The 21,366-nt window shown below is 58.8% G+C and overlaps 1 protein-coding gene across 1 annotated transcript; it reads right to left on the bottom strand.

The window, feature by feature from the left end:
- Positions 1-1,311: 1,311 nt before the first annotated feature.
- Positions 1,312-16,293, bottom strand: LOC140907960 (alanine aminotransferase 2-like). The gene is made up of 9 exons (XM_073335047.1): positions 16,171-16,293; positions 12,834-12,942; positions 12,348-12,504; positions 7,546-7,678; positions 6,965-7,208; positions 2,560-2,762; positions 1,803-1,958; positions 1,610-1,695; positions 1,312-1,402 (listed from the first exon to the last, which is right to left on the bottom strand). The coding sequence occupies exons 1-9, from the start codon at positions 16,291-16,293 to the stop codon at positions 1,312-1,314; spliced, it is 1,302 nt and encodes a 433-aa protein (XP_073191148.1).
- Between the last annotated feature and the right edge of the window lie 5,073 nt (positions 16,294-21,366).

The raw sequence follows: 21,366 nt of genomic DNA, 5'->3' as shown, positions 1-21,366 counted from the left end.
ACAGAAAATCCACCATTTACACTTGTTTAAACCTGCAAGTGACCCATGCCCCATGCCGCAGAGAAAGGTGAAAAATCCCCAGGGTCTCTGCCAATATGACTCAGGGGAAAATTCCTTCCCAATCCCAAATATGGCCAGTTAGACCCTGAGCATGTGGGCAAGACCCACCAGACAGACACCTGGGAAAGAATCTCTGTCATCGTAACTCAGAGCCCTCCCCGGCTAGCATCCCATCACCAGCCGTTGGAGGTATTTGCTGCTAGCAGTCGCAGATCGGCGACACGCCATTGCAGGCAGTCCCATCGTACCATCCCCTCCGTAAACATATCAAGCGCAGCCTTGAAGCCAGTTAGGTTTTTTTACCCTGACTGCTCCCCTTGGGAGGCTGCTCCAGAACTTCACTCCTCTGATGGTTAGAAACCTTCGTCTAATTTCAAGCCTAAACTTGTTGCTGGCCAGTTTATATCCCTTTGGTCTTGTGTCCACATTGGTGCTTAACATAAATAACTCCTCTCCCTCCCTGGTATTTATCCCTCTGATGTATTTACAGAGAGCAAGCAGATCTCCCCTCAGCCTTCTTTTGGTTCGGCTAAACAAGCCAAGCTCTTGAGTCTCCTCTCATAAGACAGGTTTGCCATTCCTCGGATCATCCTAGTAGCCCTTCTCTGCACCTGTTCCAGTTTGAATTCATCCTTCTTAAATGTGGGAGACCAGAGCTGCACACAGTGTTGCAGATGAGGGCTCACCAGTGCCTTGTATAATGTACTAACACTTCCCTGTCTCTACTGAAAACACCTCGCCTGATACATCCTCGGACTGCATTCTCCTTTTTCATGGTCGCCTCACATTGGCAGCTCATAGTCATCCTGTGATCAACTCAGGTCTTTCCCCTCCTCTGTCACTTCCAACTGATAAGCTTATAGCAAAAATTCTTGTTCGTCCCTAAGTGCCTGACCTTGCATGTTGCACTATTAAATTTCATCCTATTGCTATTATCCCAGGTTTCAAAGTCATTCAGACCTTCTTGTATGATATTCCAGTCCTCCTCCATATTGAAAATACCTCCCAACTTTGTGTCATCTGCAAATTTTATTAGCAAACTCCCACTTTTTGTGCCAAGGACATTAATAAAGATGTGAAATATGATTGGTCCCAAGACCGATCCCTGAAGAATTCCACCTGTAGTCTCCCTCCGGCCTGACAGATCACCTTTCAGTATGGCCCATTGTAGTCTCCTCTTTATCCACCTTTCAATTCTCAAATTAATCCCCATCTTCTTCAATGTAACTACCAGGAATAATTACCCACTCTTCAGGAATATTGCTGCAGGAACTGGGAGTGGAAGTCTGCAGTGGTTTGTAAGACAATCCTCAGCGTCTTCACTGAGGGCAGCAGCATCACCCTGAGGAGGGGTAGAGAAGGTCACTGGGGAGAAGGTGCTGGGCTAAGACCTCGCTCCTGCCTGGGCTGGGGGTTCTTCCCTGAGCGACCCTCTGAAGAGAAGGGCTGAGAGCCTCAGGGCTGGGCCACTGAACCCTCAGCGGGCAGAGTTCCCAACCCCACCTTCTCACCCATCCCCACGCCTCCATCACCAAACCCCATCACTGACCCGAAGGTGCTCTCTGGGGCCAGCACGATCCCCGTCGCCTCCAGCAGCTTCTGACAGAAGAAGAAATCAGGCTCCAGACTGAGGGCCTAAGAGGAAGACAGGGCGTCAGGAGGGTCACGCCCCATGCTCTTGGCTGGGCTGGGCCACGCCTGCTCCCCACCCACCACTGGGCTGCTCCATGCCCGGTTCTCACCTGGGCCTCCTGCACCGCCCTGGCTGGGATCTGGATCCTGGGGAAGGAGTACATGGCGCCCTGCACGGGGTTACAGCGGATCCCGGGCACCGGGCCGAAGATCTCCTGGGTCAGCTGCGCTTTGTGGGCCAGGTTGCTCAGCGCTGCCTGCTTCCCCTGGGAGCCAAGAGAGAGACCCACAGCACTGAGTGGGGGAGGCAGGTGTTATCCTCTGGGACTAGAACCCAGGAGTCCTGCTCCTTGCTGTAACCACTAGACTCCTCTCCCGCTTAGAGACAGGGGTAGAACCCGGAGCCCTGGCTGTCAGATGCTGCTCTAACCACTAGCCTGCAGCCCCAGAGCAGCTCGGGGGGCCAAGCTCTCCACCAACACCTGCCCCGGCCCCAGGCCAAGTGTTGCCTGATGGGCTCAGCTCAGCAGCAGAGGAGACTGGTTCCTCCTGAGCTGGGCACCACCCTGGCATCCCTCGAGCCGCCCTGACTCTGCCACACCCCAGCTGTCGGCTGTGCCCCAGCATCAACCCTCAGCACCATGCCCTCTTGCTTCTTCACCTGCCATGCCCTGGAGCCACCTGTGCCCTCACCCCTTACCTGTGCTCTGGACCTGCCCTTGGCATGTTCTGCCTAGCGTCTCTGCCTCTCCCCCTGAACCCAGGTGCTGCATCCCCAGTCCCTGACCATCCTGCCTTGCTTTCCCCCAGCATGCCTTTCCCTGCACCCTGCAGCTGTGTCCCTCCCCACTCCCCCATCCCTCCCACCCTGCCATGCAGCATGCAGCACCCACTGCCATAAAGGTGCGGGCAGGAGGGGTCCCCAGGCAGCAGCGGCTCCATCAGGGCATCCAGCAGAACCTGGCCCAGGATCAGGGGGTAGACGGACATTCCCCAGGAGCAGAAGCATTTCATGATTGCTGGGTCGATGTTCGCAAGCTCAAAGAAGCCAGCCCGGAAAGCGCCCCTGCCTGAGCAGAGAAGAGGTGAGCTCCAGGGGCCATGCCCACCCCTGCACCCCGGTCACTGAGAGTCAGAGCCCTGGGGCACAGCTGGGGGGCTTCAGGGTAGAAGGGGCTGGACTGGTCAGGGCTCTTCCACCTCTAGAGTCAGTGCCATCAGCTGCCAGCAAGGCTCTTCCCCATGGAGTTGGTGCTAGGAGAGGATTCTGCCCCAAGCCCCATTGGCACTAGGGTGGATTAGGCCCCCCCCCAGCAGTAACTACAGGATCTGTGCCCCTGGTTTGATCTGTCTCCTGATGAAACAACCCCCTCCCCGCTGATCCATGACCCCTAGGATGAACACGCAGGCACATACCCCTGCCCACGGGAGGGGGCCCTGCCCCAGGCGGTGACCTGGCCCATGGGGAAGGAGGGCGGTGGCTCTGTGGCGAGCTGAAAGCAGATCGGACACCAGGTGCAGGGAACAGACCCCAGGGACCTGTGTGCAGAATCAGCTGCCGCAGGAGCCGGAGAGCAGGCTGTGAGTGCCAGGAGCAGGTCTGTGTGGGTCTGTGAGAGTTGGCAATGGCTGGGCAGGGAGCCAGTGCAGAGGGGTCCCAGTGAGAGACGCTAACTGAGCCTGGCCTGGAAACCTGGGAGCTCCTATTTGCTGGAATAGAGACTGGACTGGAGAGGGCACCCAGGCACTTCTGTCCCCCTCCCCCGGCCTCCCAGCAGGGACCCCAATAAGAACCACTATTGTCTCTCTTTCCTAGCTTCCCAGGCTCCAAGGCCAGAAAGGACCATTGTGATCACCCAGTCAGACCTCCTGTGTAACACAGGCCAGAGCCCTGCCCTCAGGTCATTCCCAGAGCACAGCTGTTAGAAACACAGCCTATCTGGATTTAAACCCTGTCAGTGATCGAGAAACCCCCACTGCCCTTGGTAAACGTACATCTTATTTCCAGCGTGAATATGTCTAGCTTCAGCTTCCAGCTATTGGATGCTGTTAGACCTGTCTCGGCTAGATCAAAGAGGCTATTACCAAGTATAGGGTGACCAGACAGCAAATGTGAAAAATCGGGATGGGGGTGGGGGGATAATAGGTGCCTATATAAGAAAAAGCTGCCAAAATTGGGACTGTCCCTATAAAATCAGGACATCTGGTCACCCCACCCATGTAGATACTTACAGAGTGTGATCAACTTATTCCTTAATCTTCTCTTTGTTAAGCTAAATAGATGGAGCTCCTTGAGTCTACCCCTGTAAGCAGGTTTTCTAATCCTGGAATCATTCTCATGGCTCTTCTCTAACTCCTCTCCAATTTATCAACATCCTTCTTGAATTGTGGAGGCTGGAACTGGACCCAGGATCCCAGCAGCGCTCACACCAGGGCCACATACAGAGGTGACATAACCTCTCTGCTCCTCCTCGAGATTTCCCTGTTTCTGCATCCTAGGATCCCATTTGCTCTTCTGGCCACAGCGTTACCCTGGGAGCATGTATTCAGCTTATTCTCCACCATGACCACCCCCAGCCTGTAAGAACGGCCTATATTCTTTGTTCCCAGAGGTACACATTTACATTTTCCCATATTAATACACAAATTGTTTGCTTGCACGCAGTTTACCAAGTGGTCTAGATCGCTCTGTATCAGTGATATGGCCTCTTCATTATCAGTCTAAAACTCATGGCAATCGGGGGAAGTCCCGGACGACTGGAAAAAGGCTAATGTAGTGCTCACCTTTAAAAAAGGGAAGAAGAAGAATCCTGGGAACTACAGGCCAGTCAGCCTCACCTCAGTCCCTGGAAAAATAATGGAGCAGGTCCTCAAGGAATCAATTCTGAAGCACTTAGAGGAGAGGAAAGTGATCAGGAACAATCAGCATGGATTCACCAAGGGCAAGTCATGCCTGATTAACCTAATTGCCTTCTATGATGAGATAACTGGCTCTGTGGATGAGGGGAAAGCAGTGGACGTGTTGTTCCTTGACTTTAGCAAAGCTTTTGACACGGTCTCCCACAGTATTCTTGCCAGCAAGTTAAAGAAGTATGGGCTGGATGAATGCACTATAAGGTGGGTAGAAAGTTGGCTAGATTGTCGGGCTCAACGGGTAGCGATCAATGGCTCCATGTCTAGTTGGCAGCCGGTATCAAGTGGAGTGCCCCAAGGGTCGGTCCTCGGGCCGGTTTTGTTCAATATCTTCATAAATGATCTGGAGGATGGTGTGGATTGCACCCTCAGCAAGTTTGCAGATGACACTAAACTGGGAGGAGAGGTAGATATGCTGGAGGGTAGGGATAGGATACAGAGCGACCTAGACAAATTGGAGGATTGGGCCAAAAGAAATCTGATGAGGTTCAACAAGGACAAGTGCAGAGTCATGCAAAAAGATATCAAGTTAGTATGACATGATCTATTTTACATAAACCCATTTTGATTTGCATTAATTATATTACCCTCCTTTCATTATTTATCAATTGAGTCCCATATCAGCTGTTCCACCATCTTGCCTGGGACCAATGTCAAGCTGACAGGCCTATAATCATCCAAGTCATCCTGTTTATCCTTTTAAAAAACTGGCATAACATTAGCTCTCTTTCAGTCTTCCAGAACTTCCCAAGTGTTCCAAAACTTACTGAAAATCAACATTAATGGTTCAGTGAGCTCCTCATCCAGCTCTTTGTAAACTCTTGGATGAAAGTTATCTGGACCTGCTGATTTTAAAATGTCTGACTTTATTACCTTCTGTTTAACATCCTCCAGAGTTACTAGTGGAATGAAGGATGTTGTCACCACTGTATGATGAGAGTGTATCATTTGTTTATTCCCCAAATTCAGAACAGTAATATTTATTGAACAGTTCCGCTTTTTCTGCATTATTATTGATAGTTCTACCATTTCCATCTAGCAATGGACCAATACTGTTGTGAGGATTCTTTTTGTTCCTAATATATTTAAAAACTCCTTCTTATTGTCTTTAACCCTGCTGGCCTTAGCATTCGCCTTGTGTCCCTTTGCTTCCCTTATCAATTTTCTACAATTCCTAACTCCTGATTTATATTCATTACTATCAGTTTCCCCTTTCTTCCATTTATTGTATATATATATATTATTTTTTACAGCTGCCTTCACTTCCACTATAATCCAGGTTGTTTTTTTCAAACACCATGGCCTTCTTCCTCAATGGTATGATTTTGGATTTTTATATACATGAGTGGTCTAGACTTTATTCTGCTTGTGCATTATCAATGTGATCCAGTCAAGTCACTTGTACCTAAGCTACCATTAACTTTTAGTTCTGTGATCAGTTCCTCTTTATCTGTTAGGACAAGGTCTAATAATTCTCTCCGTTGGCTGCAACACTTTTTGAGTTAGGAAATTGTCATCTATAATGTTTAGAAATTCCAAGAATGTTTTAGTACTGGCAGCATGAGACCTTCAGCATATGTCGCTCAGATTGAAGTCCCCCATGGCAGAGGGTGGGGTCGCCCGGTCTGCCAAGGCCGGGACTGAGTCAGATGTGGAGCCATCCTGCCAGCCTGGCCTGGCCGCTCCCACCCTGATCGTTCCAGCCAACACCACCTGCTGAGAACCCCTTCTACTCCTCAGCTGCAGGCTGGGGCCCTGCTACCCAGTCCCCCCTCCCTCCCAGTTTTCCCTGTGAGCCAGGGCTGCTGCTGCCCGCTTGCCCTATCAGCCAGGGCCCCTGCCCCCCGCAGCCAGCAGGGTGTGTCGCTGGTGCTGGGTGCTGTCTCCCTCCCCTGCCCCACAAAGCTTTCACAGCCATTTCTTGCCCCTCTGCCTCCTGGCTGATGCGTCACCCGGGCAAGGCAGGCCAGGGAATGGGGTTTGCTCCGTGCCAAGGGCCTGTGTCTGAGGCAGCCAGAGTGTGCTGTTCTCCTAGCTTCCCTGGGAGACTATGGCCTTTCCGTCCTGCCCCAGAGAGGCTCTGTGCGTTGATGGCCCTGGCTGTGATCTCCCACCCCGTGCTGTGGGCCCTGACCCCACTGGGCTCTCCTCCTGGGCGGGGCAGCGCTGGGTGAACCAGGGCCTGGCGTCTGGGTGCCAGGGTGCAGCAGTTACGGGGAAGAGCCCAGCAGATCCTCAAGGTGGGTTCCCTGCGGGACCCACAGCAGGGTCAGGCTGCCTGCTCCCCAGCAACCCGAGGCGCACTGGAGGAGAGCTGATGAGGGCAGAGTGGGGCAGGGGGCCGCTCTCTCTGACTCACCCGTCGGGTACCCGGGGTTGATGACACATAGCACTTTGGGGGGACAGTACCCCCTGGCTTGGCCGAGCACCCACCTGATCTCCCCAACGTCCAGAGCCCAGCCGCCCTCCTCGTCCAGGTGGTACTGCACCCCGACAGCACCGGCCAGGCCGACAGCGTCCGCATAGAGAGGGTGCCCGGGCACCGGCAGCAGCATGCCCGCCCTCCTGGGGTCCAGCTCATTGACCACCAGGGAGAGGAAATCCTGGAGGAGGAAGAGAGAGCACAGGCTGCCCCGGGCTCACGCAACACCACTGGGGCGAGGGAGGACAAGGGCTGGCAGGACCTTCTGGGTGGGACCCTCTCTGCTGATGGGCCTGCTGCCCCTCAGCAGTCCCCGCCTGAAGGCCTTGGCCCAGCGTCGCTGGCGTTACAGCAGGGACCCAGGTGGCCCATTACTAAGCCCTGGCCTTGTCCCGGCCCCTCTTCTAGCCCCTCCTCGGCCCTCCCAGCACAGGGGATTCTCCTATTTCGGGAGCTCTGGCTGAGAGCTCTAAAGCCCCCCCGTTATCTCCCTGGGACAGTGGCCAACTCCACCTCACCTGGGGGCTGCAGCATCTCCCCTGAGGTCGTCTGGAGCTGCTCATGGCCAGCAGCAGAGACTGGGGTCTGGGCAGATTGCTGGGTAGACTCACTGCTATGGCCATGGTGATGCCCCCACATGTGACGATGTTCCTGGGTGTGACGAAGTGGGACTGTTCTTAATGTTTCCTCTGAATAGTGTGGGGGGTGCCTCAGTTTCCCCTAGGCAGTTCTTATGTATCTAGGGGGTGGGGTAAGGGTGTTTGATCATTGCAGAGCCCTAGAGGGCAGGTGTGTGCAGGGGTCTGGACACAGAGAATGGCCGACACCCTGTTTCCTGGCCACTGATGGCCTGGGCCCTTCCCCCCTGCAAGGTGAGAGCTAAAGGGTTGGAGAACAAAGGAATCAGGTGACCTCCTGGCCCAGGAAAGGGACAAAGCCCAGAGGAGGAGGGGCTGGAGGGAGTTTCAGTTTGGGGCTGGCTGGGACATGGAGTGAAGTGCAGACGTGGTTGTCTGGCTCACTGCCCCCCAAAATGGACCCAGCTGAGGGGTCCTGTTCTCTGCACCTGCAAGCTCTGTGTCAGACCATGTTCCTGTCGTCTAATAAATCTCTGTTTTACTGGCTGGCTGAGAGTCACGTCTGACTGCGAAGTTGGGGGGCAGGACCCTCTGGCTTCTCCAGGAGCTCCACATGAGCGGACTTGCTGTGGGAAGTGCGCGGAGGGGCAGAGGATGCTGAATGCTCCGAGGTCAGACCCAGGAAGGTGGAAGCCGGGTGAGCTGTGTGTCCTGCAGACAGGCTGCTCACAGAAAGGAGACTTCCCCAGAGTCCTGACTGGCTTCATGGGGAGCAGTTCCAGAGCATCGCCCAGGGACTCCATGACAACTGGTGGCAGCGGTGGGATGTACTGCACCCCATGGACGGCGCTTCTTGCAGTAAGTGACTGGGGAGCAGTAAAACGAAGGGGGAGTGACGGGGACCAGGTGTGCTGAAGATTCAGAGAGAGACGGTTTCAGGGGGCGGTTAACCCCTGGAAGTGTGTGACCAGAGAGAAGGACTTTTGCAGTAACAGGGTCCCCTGGGGATTGCAGCGAGCGGTCCCAGGGGTGGAGGAGTCTGCAGCTCGACGCTTGCAAAGAGGTGGTGACCTTGAGAAGGGCTGGCACACTAGGGGTTCTCCCTGGAAACCGTGGGGAGCTGAGAGCACACAGTCCTGTGAGTCCACAACAACTTGGGAGGAGCGGAGTGATGGCCTGTCACCGTCTCCTTAAGAAGGACATTGTAACCCTGTGCAGAAAGAGAGGGTTGAGCATTGGAAAGTTCACCAAAGCACAGTTCATCGTGCAGCTGGAGGAGGATGACCGCTCTAAGGGACAGATTCCTGACCCCCAATGGGGCTATAGCAGGATCTGGGAGCAGCTGGAGTGGGAGCCAGGCATCGCCAAGACTCCTGTCCCCGACCAGACGAGGGTCTTCACGATCGGGTTCCCCATCGGCGGATTGGAGACGGACGGGATTGGAGCTGAGTCCGAGAGAGCAAGAGGACCGTGGGAGACAGCGAGAGCCCGAGAAAGAGCTGCAGAAGCAGCAGCAGCATGAACTGGCGGTGGGGGAGCGGATAGACATAGGGGACCCCCCAGGGGTGAGTGGGGATAGACCCCGGGGGGCCAGTTCCGCAGGGAACCTCGAGACTAAATTGCTGCCCCTGGTTAAGGAGGGGGGCAGATGTGGATGCCACCTCACTGCCTTTGAGCAGGCTGGCGATTTGAACCAGGGGGACCCTGCGGAAAAGCCCCGGTGTCTAGCTCCCTTGCTGGGTCCCAAGGCCATAGACTCCGTCAGCCAGATGGGTGGGGAGGTGGACAGGCTCCCACTCCTGACCCCAACCTATATGTCTGTGTGGAGTTTCCTGGGGCCAGGCCCCTCGGACCCCCAGTGGGAGTGGAAGGTGATGGTCAATGGGGAGACATTCGTGGGGTGGCGAGGTCCTGGGACAGAGAGAACTGGTGTCAGGCCCTGGGTGGTGCAGCCTCAGATGCTGAGGAGCTGGGTGAGGGTCCCAGGGACGAAGCCCCTCACCCTGCCTATGGCCCAGATCCCTGTGCAGACCCAGGAGGGGTGGGGCTGGCTGGCTGTTGGGGTTCTCCGGGATATCGACTGCGAGACCCTGTTGTGGGGTGACTGGGTCTCTTTGGGACAGGATCCAGGCCCTGCTCCGGTAACTGCCGAGAGTTTGAATTTGAATCCAGGGAACCAATCGGTGGAGAGGGAAATGGTCAGTGCAAATGCAGATGACCTGGCTGGCAGCAGGGAGGAGCCGCTAGGCTTAGGCTACCTGCCTGCCTGTAACCAGACCCCTGGGGCTCCCCGCCCCCTTGCACACTGGAGAGGGGGCTCACACTGGCTCTGATGCAGTGAGGAAAGCAGCGAGCTCGCTGCCTACCCCCACTAGGACAGCAAGGGCAGCGCTGAGCACGGGGGGAGCTGAGACCCCAGCTGAGTGGGGGGAGACACAGGCAGGGCAGGGGATCTGGCAAGGTGCTGGGTAAGGAAAGTCTGGATGGGCCTAGGCAGCCTTGTGAGCTGATGGCTGTGTCTAGTCAGCAGGGTGGGAAGGCGAGGAGAGTGGAAGATGAGTGTCCCTGGCCCTTACCTGTTAGCTGGGGGGAGAATTGGGACAGTGAAGGAAATGTGCCTGTGTCTGTCAGGGGTATTGACTTGCCTATGGAGGGAGCTACCCTGGTCTCCAAGCAGTTGTCTGTGACCAGCCTTGTGTGCTGGGACCAGGGGAATGAGATCTCAAGCTGGGTGTCTGGGAAAGGAGAAAGTGTGTCCGGCTCTTTGTCTGTGGAGCAGACAGAAGGGGCCTTTCAGCCTGTGATGGTTGAGGGTCGTGCAGTTGTCTCAGAGCTGGTTCTGGATTCAGCTAAAGCCCAGGAAGGGAATGGCCCTAAGTTTGTGTCTGCTCGGGAGAATGGCCCTGTAACTAGGTCGCATCCAGTTAGTGTCTATGTAAAATCCCAGAGACCAGACAATTCTGGTGCTTGTATTTTGCCTGTTGCTAGTGTGTTGTTGGGAAAGGGTGTCGCAACTCTGACTAATCAGGGTGAGATCCTAGCCAGGGCACAAGGAGAGCGTGAAGGTGATTTGATTGTGCTACCTACTGAGGGTGTGGAAACCTGTAGCAAGCAGGAAAAGATTCCTGAACTTGTGTGGCAAAGGGAAGGAGAATGCTTCTGACCTTTTATCTAGGAAGTCTGTGAGTTTGCCTGAAAGGGGATTATGTAGGAATCTGCCGGGTGGGCCGGAGGTAATTCTGGATGTAAGGGAGACCCAGAAAGAGTCTGTTGTTGCTCAGGAAAGTGTTCCTCTAGAGCAAGCCCTAGGGAAAGAGGGTAAGAGCAGAATTTCTGGGAGGGGTGAATTGTTGCATAGAAAAGCCCCAGGGAAAGGAATCCTCATGGAGTCTTTGCAAGCAGTTTACTGCAACTGAAGAGTGTGAAAGTGATTTAATCAAGAAAGTTTCAGTTCCTAACAGCCAGAAATGTTCTGTTGTGAATGGATCCACTGACGTTCCTGTTGAAAGATCCAGTGTGGATAGCTTTGAGAAGGTCTCAGATGGAGTGAAAGCTGTTAAGAAAGTTAAATAGTCCTATAACCAAGTGGCTGTGTTTGGCCAGCTTGTTGGGGAGGTTTCAGAGTAGCAGCCGTGTTAGTCTGTATTCGCAAAAAGAAAAGGAGGACTTGTGGCACCTTAGAGACTAACCAATTTATAGTCTCTAAGGTGCCACAAGTCCTCCTTTTCTTATTGGGGAGAAGACCCAATCCCAGTTTGACCCCCTGGGGTTTTGCGGTGGCCAAAGGGCACAGGCCGCATAAACATTCCCACATGCAGCCTGCAAGTGCTATCGACCACCCACGACCTAAGGGAGGGCGTGAAAGTGGAAGGGCCTTGTGTAACTCCTACCAAGGAATGGGAGAGATGCTGGGGCATTCATGAGACTGTTCATGGCTTCGAACTTCCCCAGGTCACCGGCTAAAGTGACCCCGCTCAGTTCAATCTCAAAGGGGGGAGAGATGTGACGAAGTGGGACTGTTCTTAATGTTTCCTCTGAATAGTGTGGGGGTGCCTCAGTTTCCCCTAGGCAGTTCTTAAGTATCTAGGGGGTGGGGTAAGGGTGTATGATCATTGCAGAGCCCTAGAGGGCAGGTGTGTGCAGGGGTCTGGACACAGAGAATGGCCGACACCCTGTTTCCTGGCCACTGATGGCCTGGGCCCTTCCCCCCTGCAAGGTGAGAGCTAAAGGGTTGGAGAACGAAGGAATCAGGTGACCTCCTGGCCCAGGAAAGGGACAAAGCCCAGAGGAGGAGGGGCTGGAGGGAGTTTCAGTTTGGGGCTGGCTGGGGACAAGGAGTGAAGTGCAGACGTGGTTGTCTGGTTCACTGCCCCCCAAAATGGACCCAGCTGAGGGGTCCTTTTCTCTGCACCTGCAAGCTCTGTTTTAGACCATGTTCCTGTCGTCTAATAAATCTCTGTTTTACTGGCTGGCTGAGAGTCACGTCTGACTGCAGAGTTGGGGTGCAGGACCCTCTGGCTTCCCCAGGAGCCCCGCATGAGTGGACTGGCTGTGGGAAGTGCACGGAGGGGCAGAGGATGCTGAATGCTCCGAGGTCAGACCCAGGAAGGTGGAAGCCGGGTGAGCTGTGTGTCCTGAAGACAGGCTGCTCCCAGAGAGGAGACTTCCCCAGAGTCCTGACTGGCATCGTAGGGAGCAGTTCCAGAGCATCGCCCGGGGACTCCGTGACACTGGGGTCGCACCGGATGCCCCCGTCTCTCCTCTCCAGGTAGCGGGCCACCCTCTGGGGGATGGCAGCGGTGACGTACTCCATGTTATACGCTCCTTGGGAGAAGGACCCAGCCCAGCGGTACAGACTCTGCCGCTGAACGGCAAAGAGCAAGGACCCTCCCGCTCCTTCTGCCCCCAGAACCAGGGGCAGTCAGCCAGCCCACAGGTCCTGGCAGAGCCCCCCACTCTGTGCCACACAGCCCCCACCACAGCCAGTGCCTCCACCGGCAAACTTCTCTGGATCAGCCACGGGGAAGGCCCCCCAGCTCTGTTCATGGCCAGTCGATGGCCCGGGGGGAACGCAGATGGGGCCAGTGCACTGTCTCCCCCACCCCACAGCTGGCACTAATGGCCCCTCTCTCTGACGGTTTCAGCTGCAACTCCAGGGCGCGGCAGGGCCCGGAGGCCCAGGTCCCAGGGCGCGGTCTATCCCGACGGAGGCTGCGGTGCTCAGGTACCCGCACTGGAGCTGTGCAGCTCCGGCAGGATGCGACTGGCTCGCTGCTTGGCGTCCCGTGGCATGGAGTCGGCATGCAGCAGCTCTGGGTAAGCGCAGATGGCAGCCACCTGTAACAGCAGAGCCCAGAGGCAGTCAGTGCACGGGGTGGAATGGAGCGAAGGTGACTGACAGCCCAGCGCACCAATAGCCACGCCCAGCCAAGTGCCCTTTGGAAAACACCCCTTTCCCTGCATTCAGCCCCCAGCCCTCCCAAGCAGCCAGCCCCCCGCAATCAGGGGCGGATCAGCCAGCAAGGGAGGGTGGGACATTCAACCCTTAGACTGGACCCAGCTCCCTCCTACCCACCCCACCCCCCCGAAAGGTGCCCCATTCCCTCCCCTCCCCCATGGTGAGATTATCCGGTCACCCCAGCTGGGGGCTAGGAAGCCCCTGTCGTGGCAGAGCATTGCGTGGGGAGGGCTGGGAATGGTCTGGCCGATCTCTCGGACTGAAGCAGGGCAGGGCTGCACTTGACAGGGATTTACTCCCCCGTGGCTGCAGAAAGGTTAAAATACTCCTGGGCAAAGCAGGAGACCTGGGGTGGGGGTCATGTGAGGTAAGCGTCTGGGGTGGTACCAATGGGTCATTCAGGACTGGCTAGGACCAGCTCCCGTCAGTGCAGGTCAGGGACAGGAGGGAGGAGATTCCCCCACCTGGCTGCAGGACCACAGAGCAAGGGCCTTGAGCTGGGGAGCAAAGGGGGCAGGCAGCTGGGGCAAGGGCTGCCCCTTGGAAAGACACAGCAGCTCCCCCCAGGGACGGACAGAGACGGTGCCAAACGGGAGGTGACAGCCCTTCACCTTTGCATTTCTCTGCTGACCTAAGGACTTGAGAGGCCGGGTGCCCCTTGGCTAATAAATCCTGCTCTGTTCGGGGCATCACTGCAAACCCTGGCTGACGTACATCGGTCCCTGACCAGGAGTCTTTAAATAAAATTCTTCTTTTAAGAACCTGATTGATTTTCAGTGTCCTAAGACCCAGGGGGGGTTGATATGTGCTCACTTTAAAACCAATTGGTTAGGCTATTATTCTCAAGCCTCCCCAGGAAAGGGGGTGTAAGGGCTTGGGGGGATATTTGGGGGGGGGGGGGAATAGGGCTCCAAGAGGCCCTCCCTGAATGTTTGTTTAAATCACTTGGCCGTGGCGGTAATACCGTCCAAGGACAAAAGGGATTTGTGCCTTGGGGAATTTTTAACCTAAGATGGTAGAAATAAGCTTAGGGAGTCGTTCGTGCGGGTCCCCACGTCTGTACCCCAGAGTTCAGGGTGGGGAAGGGAACCCTGACAATGCCCATCATTACAGCTTCTGGGCGCTTCGCGTCTGGTATTGGCCATTACTCAGGGGCAGGATCCTGGGGCCATTGGTCCGTTGTAGGGCGGCAGAGGATGCCGGAGCCGCGGCCAGCTCCAGGGCAGCCGATCTGACTCCCTCCCTGCTCTGAGGACCGCACAGCAGGGGAGCATGCCCTGACGAGGGGCTCCGTGCACGACCTTCGGCTAGTGTCCCACTAGGCGCAGTGCAGCGGCCGGCCGGATTGGCCCCATGGCTTTGCCCCAGTCGAGATCACTAGCCACCCTAACTCCTGCCCAGAGCACCCTCAGTGCTGTAAAGCCCCACAGCCCCTCGCACTGTGGCACGTGAGCGCCACCCGGTGGCCAGAGTAGGGAGTCTAAGGGAGGGCTTGCGCAGGCTATACAATGAATGAGGACCCAATTAGCTACTAAGGGGTAAACTCCAATGTGGAGCCAGCCGGGGGGCTCTCCTGGCCGCCATGGTCTCGCAGACAGGAACCGGCCCAAGCTGTGGCATTGGGGTCAGGCAGAGGATGGGCGGGGGGTCAGGCCCGGGGCTGGGAGTCATGAGATCTGGGCTTGAGTCTCCTGCATCCCCATGTGACTCGCGTGGCTCTGGGCTCACTCCCCCTTCCTGCCAGGCCTAGTGCACTGGGGGGTGGGGGTGGGGGTGGGGGTGTTTGGCACAAGGCCACCACTCAAGCCTGAGTCTGAGGGCTGAATTAGGACTCGCGCAAGGCTAGGTCTCCACACGGGAATGACTTTCACCCCAGGGCTTCTCCTGCGTGTTGGGATGCTCCAATGGAAGCTGGCAGAGGAAGGCCAGGGGCGTAGAGAGGGGGACGTGTATGCTGTGGGGTGGTCATGGGGGGGGACTCATAAAGAGACTCAATGACATGGGTGGTAGCTCATACAGGTAGGGGAAGCTCATGCTCAGGATGACCCTGAGCTCTGCAGCTGGGTGACTGTGAGCCTCAGTTTCCCCTCTTGCCCTTTGCATGTCTTGCTATTTCAGCTGGTCTCCCCACGGCAGGGGCTGCTGGTCGCTGGCTTTGTGCAGCTCCCCAGGGCCCAGGTCTGTGCCCCTGAGTCTGAGAATGGCTGGGGGCACTGCATGGCGCCAGGGGCAGGGATGGGCAGAGGCTGCTTTCTGCATTGCAGCTGGGCGGGGGAAAACCCGGCTGGGGCTTTCCTGCTAGCTGCTCCCTCCCACACGGGGTGCGGCAGGAATGGGTGTGGGGGGCATCCCAGCGGGTCCTGATGGTCTCTGCTCTCCACAGGGGCTGCAAGGGGGATCCTTGCTCCTCACCTGGCGTAGGAAGGTGATGGGTCTTCAGCCTGCAGCGTGGGGGTCCCTCGAGTGGCACCAGATGACCTCCCGGAAGGGCTTCTCCTCTCCCTGGGGGCAGAGAGCAAAGTGCCCCCACCGGGGGGGGGGGAGGGGGGCTTTGAGCCATCGTTACCAGAGCTGGACCCTCCCCGCCCTTCCCCTGGGGACAGGCTCCCCAGCACAGGCTGCATTTGCCCTTCTCCCCCTGGGCAGCTCTGGCACAGGTTGGCTGGCCCAGATTCACCCTCACCCTGCAGCCCCTTTCTTCTAGCCAGGCTGGTGCACCCGCCCAGGGGGAGATGTGAGGAGGGGTGACTGGATCGGGGCAGGGAGCTAGGGGCTGGCCCAGTGAGAGGGCAGGGAGCTGGGGACTGGCCCTGCCCAGGTGAGACTGACCGAACCGGTTGCCAAGGCCCACCAGGGCAGGGCTGGGCTGCGGGACGCTCGATGCCCGGGGGCAGTGGTGCTGGCAGTTCCACAGGCCTCCCTCTGGCTGGCCACGCAGGCAACGGTGCCCTGGATTCAGCAAGGGCAGCAAACAGGCAGCCCAGGGGGCCGGTGCTGGAGCCGCTGTTCAGCAGAGACCCGCACTTCCAGCGCCCGCAGCCAGGACCCAGGACATGTGCCCCCCGGTGCCCAGAATACCCCGAACACTTTCCCAGAATGCCCCTCACCTGCGCCAGCTGGCGCTGGATCTGCGAGGCCCTCTCCAGCAGGGGCCCCAGCGTGGGGAGCCTGGAGCCTTTGACGCGCGGATTCACGGAGTCCAGGGTCAGGACCTTCCTCCGCGCCGCCATCCCCGCGCTGGGCGCACAGCGGGGCTGCTGCCTGCCTCGCTGCAGGGCTGCCGAAAGCCCTGCCGGGGGGGGGCGGGCAGACCGGCTCGAAGGTCCAATTCGCCTTCCCCCACCAGAGGACAAAGGTGGCCCTTTGGGTCACTCGTTAATGAGCCCGAGAGATGCCCTCAGCTCCGGCACTGCTGGGTTTGCCATTAGCGCTGCCTCCCCCGGAGCACTGCACAGGGCAGGGGCCGCAGGCTCGGCTCCAGCCAGCCCCCTGCGCGGAGCGGCCCCCTGCAACATGCCCGAGCATCCTTCCTGGCCAGGGCCCCCGCAGCACCACGGATGCTTTACACCAAGGGGAAGATGCTGCCCCCTTGGGGACACTCGGGGCATTACAGCTCTAGGTGGGCCTGAGTCCTTGCCCCTGGGCACTGCTCTGCACAGCGGGCTTTGCAATGCCCTCCCGTGGGTCTGCTTCCCCCTCGGCAAGGGCTGGGCCAGGGCCTGCCTGCCCCACGGCTGTGACCAGCCCTCCCCTGGGACTGTGTGTCCCAGGCATCCCCTAGTGCACTGCAAAATCCCTGCACTAGCGAATGGTGCGTGGCCCCTCGCTGGTTCTGGGGGGGCCGGAGCAGGCTTGGCCAGCGCAGCTCTGACCCAGCTCAGCTCCCCGGGGACTCACTGTGGCCCACGGGCAGCGGAGACACCGTATGTGACTTGGATAATGCCTGGGACCAGGTGTGTGATCATGGCTCCCACCAGTGGCCTGCCCCAGCACAGCCGGCTAGTCACTCAGCCAAGGGCTGGAGCCGCACCTGCCTGTGGTTTGGTGCTGCGTGCCATGGGTTCAATCCCCGCTGGTGCCCTGCTGCGTCTGGCCAAGGGGCACAGCTGAGAGATGCTAAGAGGCATGTTCCTTCCCAAGGGACCATGCCTGCTGCTCAGACACCAGATGCCTCTGCCCTGGCCAGGCTCCTGCCAGCTGTCCGGGATGGGCACAAAGCTTGGTGGCCCTGGTGCCTGGAAGGGGTTAGTGTGCCCATCTGGGGCAGACATTCACCCCAAGGGGAGCCAGGTTTCCATGGACCTTGGTCTCTGCTGGGCATTGATGCCAGCTGTGCCAATTTTGTGCCAGGTGGATTCCTCTCCTGGCTGGGGAGCACCTGGATTGTGATCACCCTCCCTTACCTCCGGACTAACACTGTGATGCCTTAGAGCTGCAGAGAGAGATGGGTCAGCCAGACAGGCCTGCAGGTGGCCAGCAGCCCCACTCGGAGGCTTTACTCCACTGAGCAGGGCTGGGTGGCATTATGAGCCACTGGCATGGGATCAGAGCGGAGACACTCACCCTGTTCCCAGGCCAGGCCCATCGTGTCTCAGTGCCCATGTGGGCACAGCCCATGCCCCCTCTCTGCCCAGGCTAACCCGGGCCAGACGGCAGGGAGTGAATGGAGCAGCCTGCCAGGCTGAGAGAGCCAAGGGAATCGACATGTGGGGAGATCTCGGGTTGCCCCCACATGGCCCCGGGCGGGTGGCTGCCTGTGTGCTCTCCTCTGCCCAGCGTTGGTGTAATGGGCTGAGCTGCAGGGACAGGGCAGGTTAAACATCAACCACGGGCTGTTTGTGGGCAGGGCACAGGGCTCTGGCAAAGGGCCCCTGCAGTCACCAACTGCAAGGGGGAGGTGCCAGTCTGGGGGCATCCTGTGGGCGCTCTGCCCTGGCCCCGGTGTTCAGAGCAGTCCTGAAACCCCAGCGCCAGGATGAGCTGGAGGAACGGGCAGACCCTGGAGACCCTGGCCCCCACTGCCTGGGACTGGAGGTGTGCTGGGACCTCGCCTGGCAAGGGCTGCAGCATGAACTGGGCACGGTCAGTCCTTCGCTGCTGGGTGAGCCTGGTACATGGCGGGGGCAGCCCCTGAGCCCCACAGTTTCAGGAGGGAGGGTGGGCCTGGAAGCCAGGACTCCTGGGTTCTATTTGTGGCTCTGCAACTAACGAGCTGTGGGGCCTTCGGCAAATCCCTCCCTCACTCTGTGCCTCAGTTTCCCAGGTATTCGAAGGGGCTAGCCCAGAGCTGCCTCGCAGAGGTGAAGGGGGCTGTGGGGTTACTGAGTCAATGTGGGTAACGAGTGCTGAGGGCCGTGGGCAGCAGGCCCTGGGGAATGTCAGCTGATCCTCCCCTAGGGCGCACCCAGACCCTGACAGGAGATCACTGACTGCAGCTCCAAGCCACACGTGATGGGCCGGAAACCCATCACCTTCATAGGCAAGGTAACCTGGGCACTGCCCTGCCCAGGTGCGGGGCCAGGGGGGCGGGCTCCCCTCCAGCTGCTAAGCTCCCCCACGTAACCGAGTCGCTAATCCTAGCACCATGTGAGAGACCATAACGCCCCGTCTGCCATGGCCGAGCTGCCCGGGAGCTCCCAGCCTGCGCCCCCCTGCAGCGCCTCCAGCTGGGAGAGATTGGGACTGGAGTAGCCAGGAGCGCCTCCCCCCACCAGAGCATCTGCCCTGCTCCCCACAGCACCCCCTGCTGGGTGAGGCTGGGAATGGAGTAGCTGGGAGCTCCCCCACAGCCAGTGCCCCTACCCCGCTCCCCACAGCACCCCCAGTTACTGGGGCTTTCCCTACAGCCTCACTGGGAGAGTGGATGGCTCACCTAGTTCCTAGGGCTGGACAGGCCCTGTTTGGAAGCTGTGGGGGTGGGCGAGCTCAGCTATTGAGGTGGTGTATGTCACTGGGAGCAGGGGGTTCCACGTTCCTGGGGGCCGGGAGGTCAGAGCCGAGCTGTCTGACCTCTCTGATTCCTTGCCCAGTTTGTCCTCCCCCTGGTGGTCAATGAGCAGGACCCCGGGAGGGCGGGGATGCTGCTGCTGGTGCCCGGGCACCCTCTCTATGCGGACGCCGTAGCACTGACCGGTGCCGTCAGGGTGCAGTACCACCTGGACGAGGAGGCGCCTGGGCCCTGGATATCGGGGAGATCAAGGCGGGTACTTGGGAAAGCCAGGGGCACTGCACCCCGCCAAAGTGCTGTGCGTCATCAACCCTGGGTGCCCGACGGGTGAGTCAGAGACAAGAGCCCCTTTGGGGCTGGCACGGTCAGTCCTGGGGGCGAGCGCCCGGCCATTCTCAGCCTGTCCTAGTCGCACTTCTGCCTGTGTGACACAAGCTGCCTGGAGACGCTGGCTACAAATGCCTGGGACTGTCCTGGCAGAGGCAGCCTCACCTGGTGGGTCAGGGCACCTCAGTGGGGTCTGGACACCTGGGTTCATTTCCCAGCTCTGCCACTGACTTGCCATGTAATGTGTGACCAAGCCCCTTCCCCTCCCCATGCCTCAGTTTCCCCTCCTGCCCTGCCCCATGACGTGCCGTGAGATGGTAGAAGGAAAGACCCTGTCTGTTACTAGTGTCCTGGTGACCCACGTCCATGTCGCCCTCTACATCGCAGCCTGCTGGGCACTGCTGGGTTGGAGGGTCTGGCCTTAGCACTGGTGCTTTGGGAGTCAGGTTGCAGGTTCGATTCCTGCTGCCCACATGGCCCCGGCTCGTGCCGTGCTGTCCTGCTCCTCGTGGCAGGTTGGGTCCAGGGCAGATGGTGCATGGATGGCGCCATCCAGCTGGCTGCTGAAGAGAACCTGCTTCTGCTGGCTGGGGCAGGAGGGCTGCTCCTTCCCCAGTGGTGCCCACTGCTGACAGCGCTCGCGCCCCATGGGCTGGCCTTGCCGACGCACTGGCGGGCACACACAGCCTGGCCAGCTCCCGGGCCGCGGACATGGGCCAAGCCCGCGGCTTGGGTTTCAGGCGGCTCCTCATACCCAGAGCGGCTCTGCTGGCTGAGCCCGTGGGCTGATGGGTGCTGAAACAAGGCCAAGCCCTCCTGATCCCCACCCCCCCACCCCCGGTGCCTATCCCAAGTGGTGCCCTGACCCTCTTTGTATCTGACATCAGGGTGGCACCCTGATCCCCTGGTCCTTACCCCCAGCAGCACCCTGACCCCCCCACCCGTATCTCCAGGCTGTGCCCTCACCCCGCCCCCCTACTCCACAAGCAGCGTCCTACCCCACTGTCACGGATCCACAGGACCAATGTGACACTCCCCCACCTTGTAAACAGTCCCTTGGAGAAACCCTCACAGTGGGGCAGACCCCCCAGGGGTCCCACTCTGCTTCAGGGCAGGCCACACGGCCTTCCCGCCTCCTAGACTGCCCGTCTGGGCTCCAGCCCTCCTGCCTTCCCAGGGAGCTCTGCCCTTGATGCCTGGCAGAGACTTGGCCCCTCGTCAGGGCCCAGCGCCCCTAGCCAGGAGCTGCCCTGACACCAACCAGCCTTCTCCATACAGCGGTGGGTTTATCAGTCAGCTGGCTGTGGCCTGGGCAGCCAGAGCTCTGCCCCTACCAGCGTCGGGCAGTGCCAAGTGCCAGCCAACTTGCAGCGACTCCCCGGCTGGCTCTGGCGGGTGCTGACCCCCCGGCAGGGCAGCAGCAGCTGTTAGTGGCCCAGGCGGCAGGCAGGCCCGGCATGCAGAGGCAGAAGGGCGAGGCCTGGGCAGTGGCGGGGGGCACAGGGTACCACAGGCCGCGTGGCGCCGGCATGTCTCCGAGCCCAGGTGTACAGTGGCCGTTCTGCAGCTCATCACAGAGGGGACGCCGGCGCTGTGCTCACCCCAGGGACGGTGCCCTCCCGTGCTCTCGCTGCTGTTGGGAGTCCGGCGGGGCATCCTGCAGGCGCCAGTCTTGAGTGGGGCAGGTGCGGGGGACAGGACACATGACCGGGGGCTGACCCCTGAGCTTAACCCCCGGCCCCATGTCCTGCTCCTGTATCAACCATGGCACTAAGTGGGGCAGAGAGCTGACTCCATCCCCAGGGACACACCTCCCTCCCCGGCCTCCTCCTTTCTCGAGCTCCTGTCCTCTGCCCCATGGGATGTCTCCCCTGCCCCCAGCTGTGCCCACCTCCCCACGGGAGAACCAGGGGACCCGGCTCGCTCTCCATGGGATGCTGAGTCCTGCCCGTTCCCTGCAGCCCGGCCCTGTGGCTCCAGGGCCCAGCTACACTGAGCACAAAACAGGGGTGAAAGCTGGCGAGCTCCC

The sequence above is a fragment of the Lepidochelys kempii genome, chromosome 2, assembly GCF_965140265.1.
Source record: "Lepidochelys kempii isolate rLepKem1 chromosome 2, rLepKem1.hap2, whole genome shotgun sequence".
In the NCBI taxonomy this organism is placed as follows: Eukaryota; Metazoa; Chordata; order Testudines; family Cheloniidae; genus Lepidochelys; species Lepidochelys kempii.
Note: the sequence above shows the minus strand (reverse complement) of the source record. Positions and strands in the feature narration are given on the sequence as shown.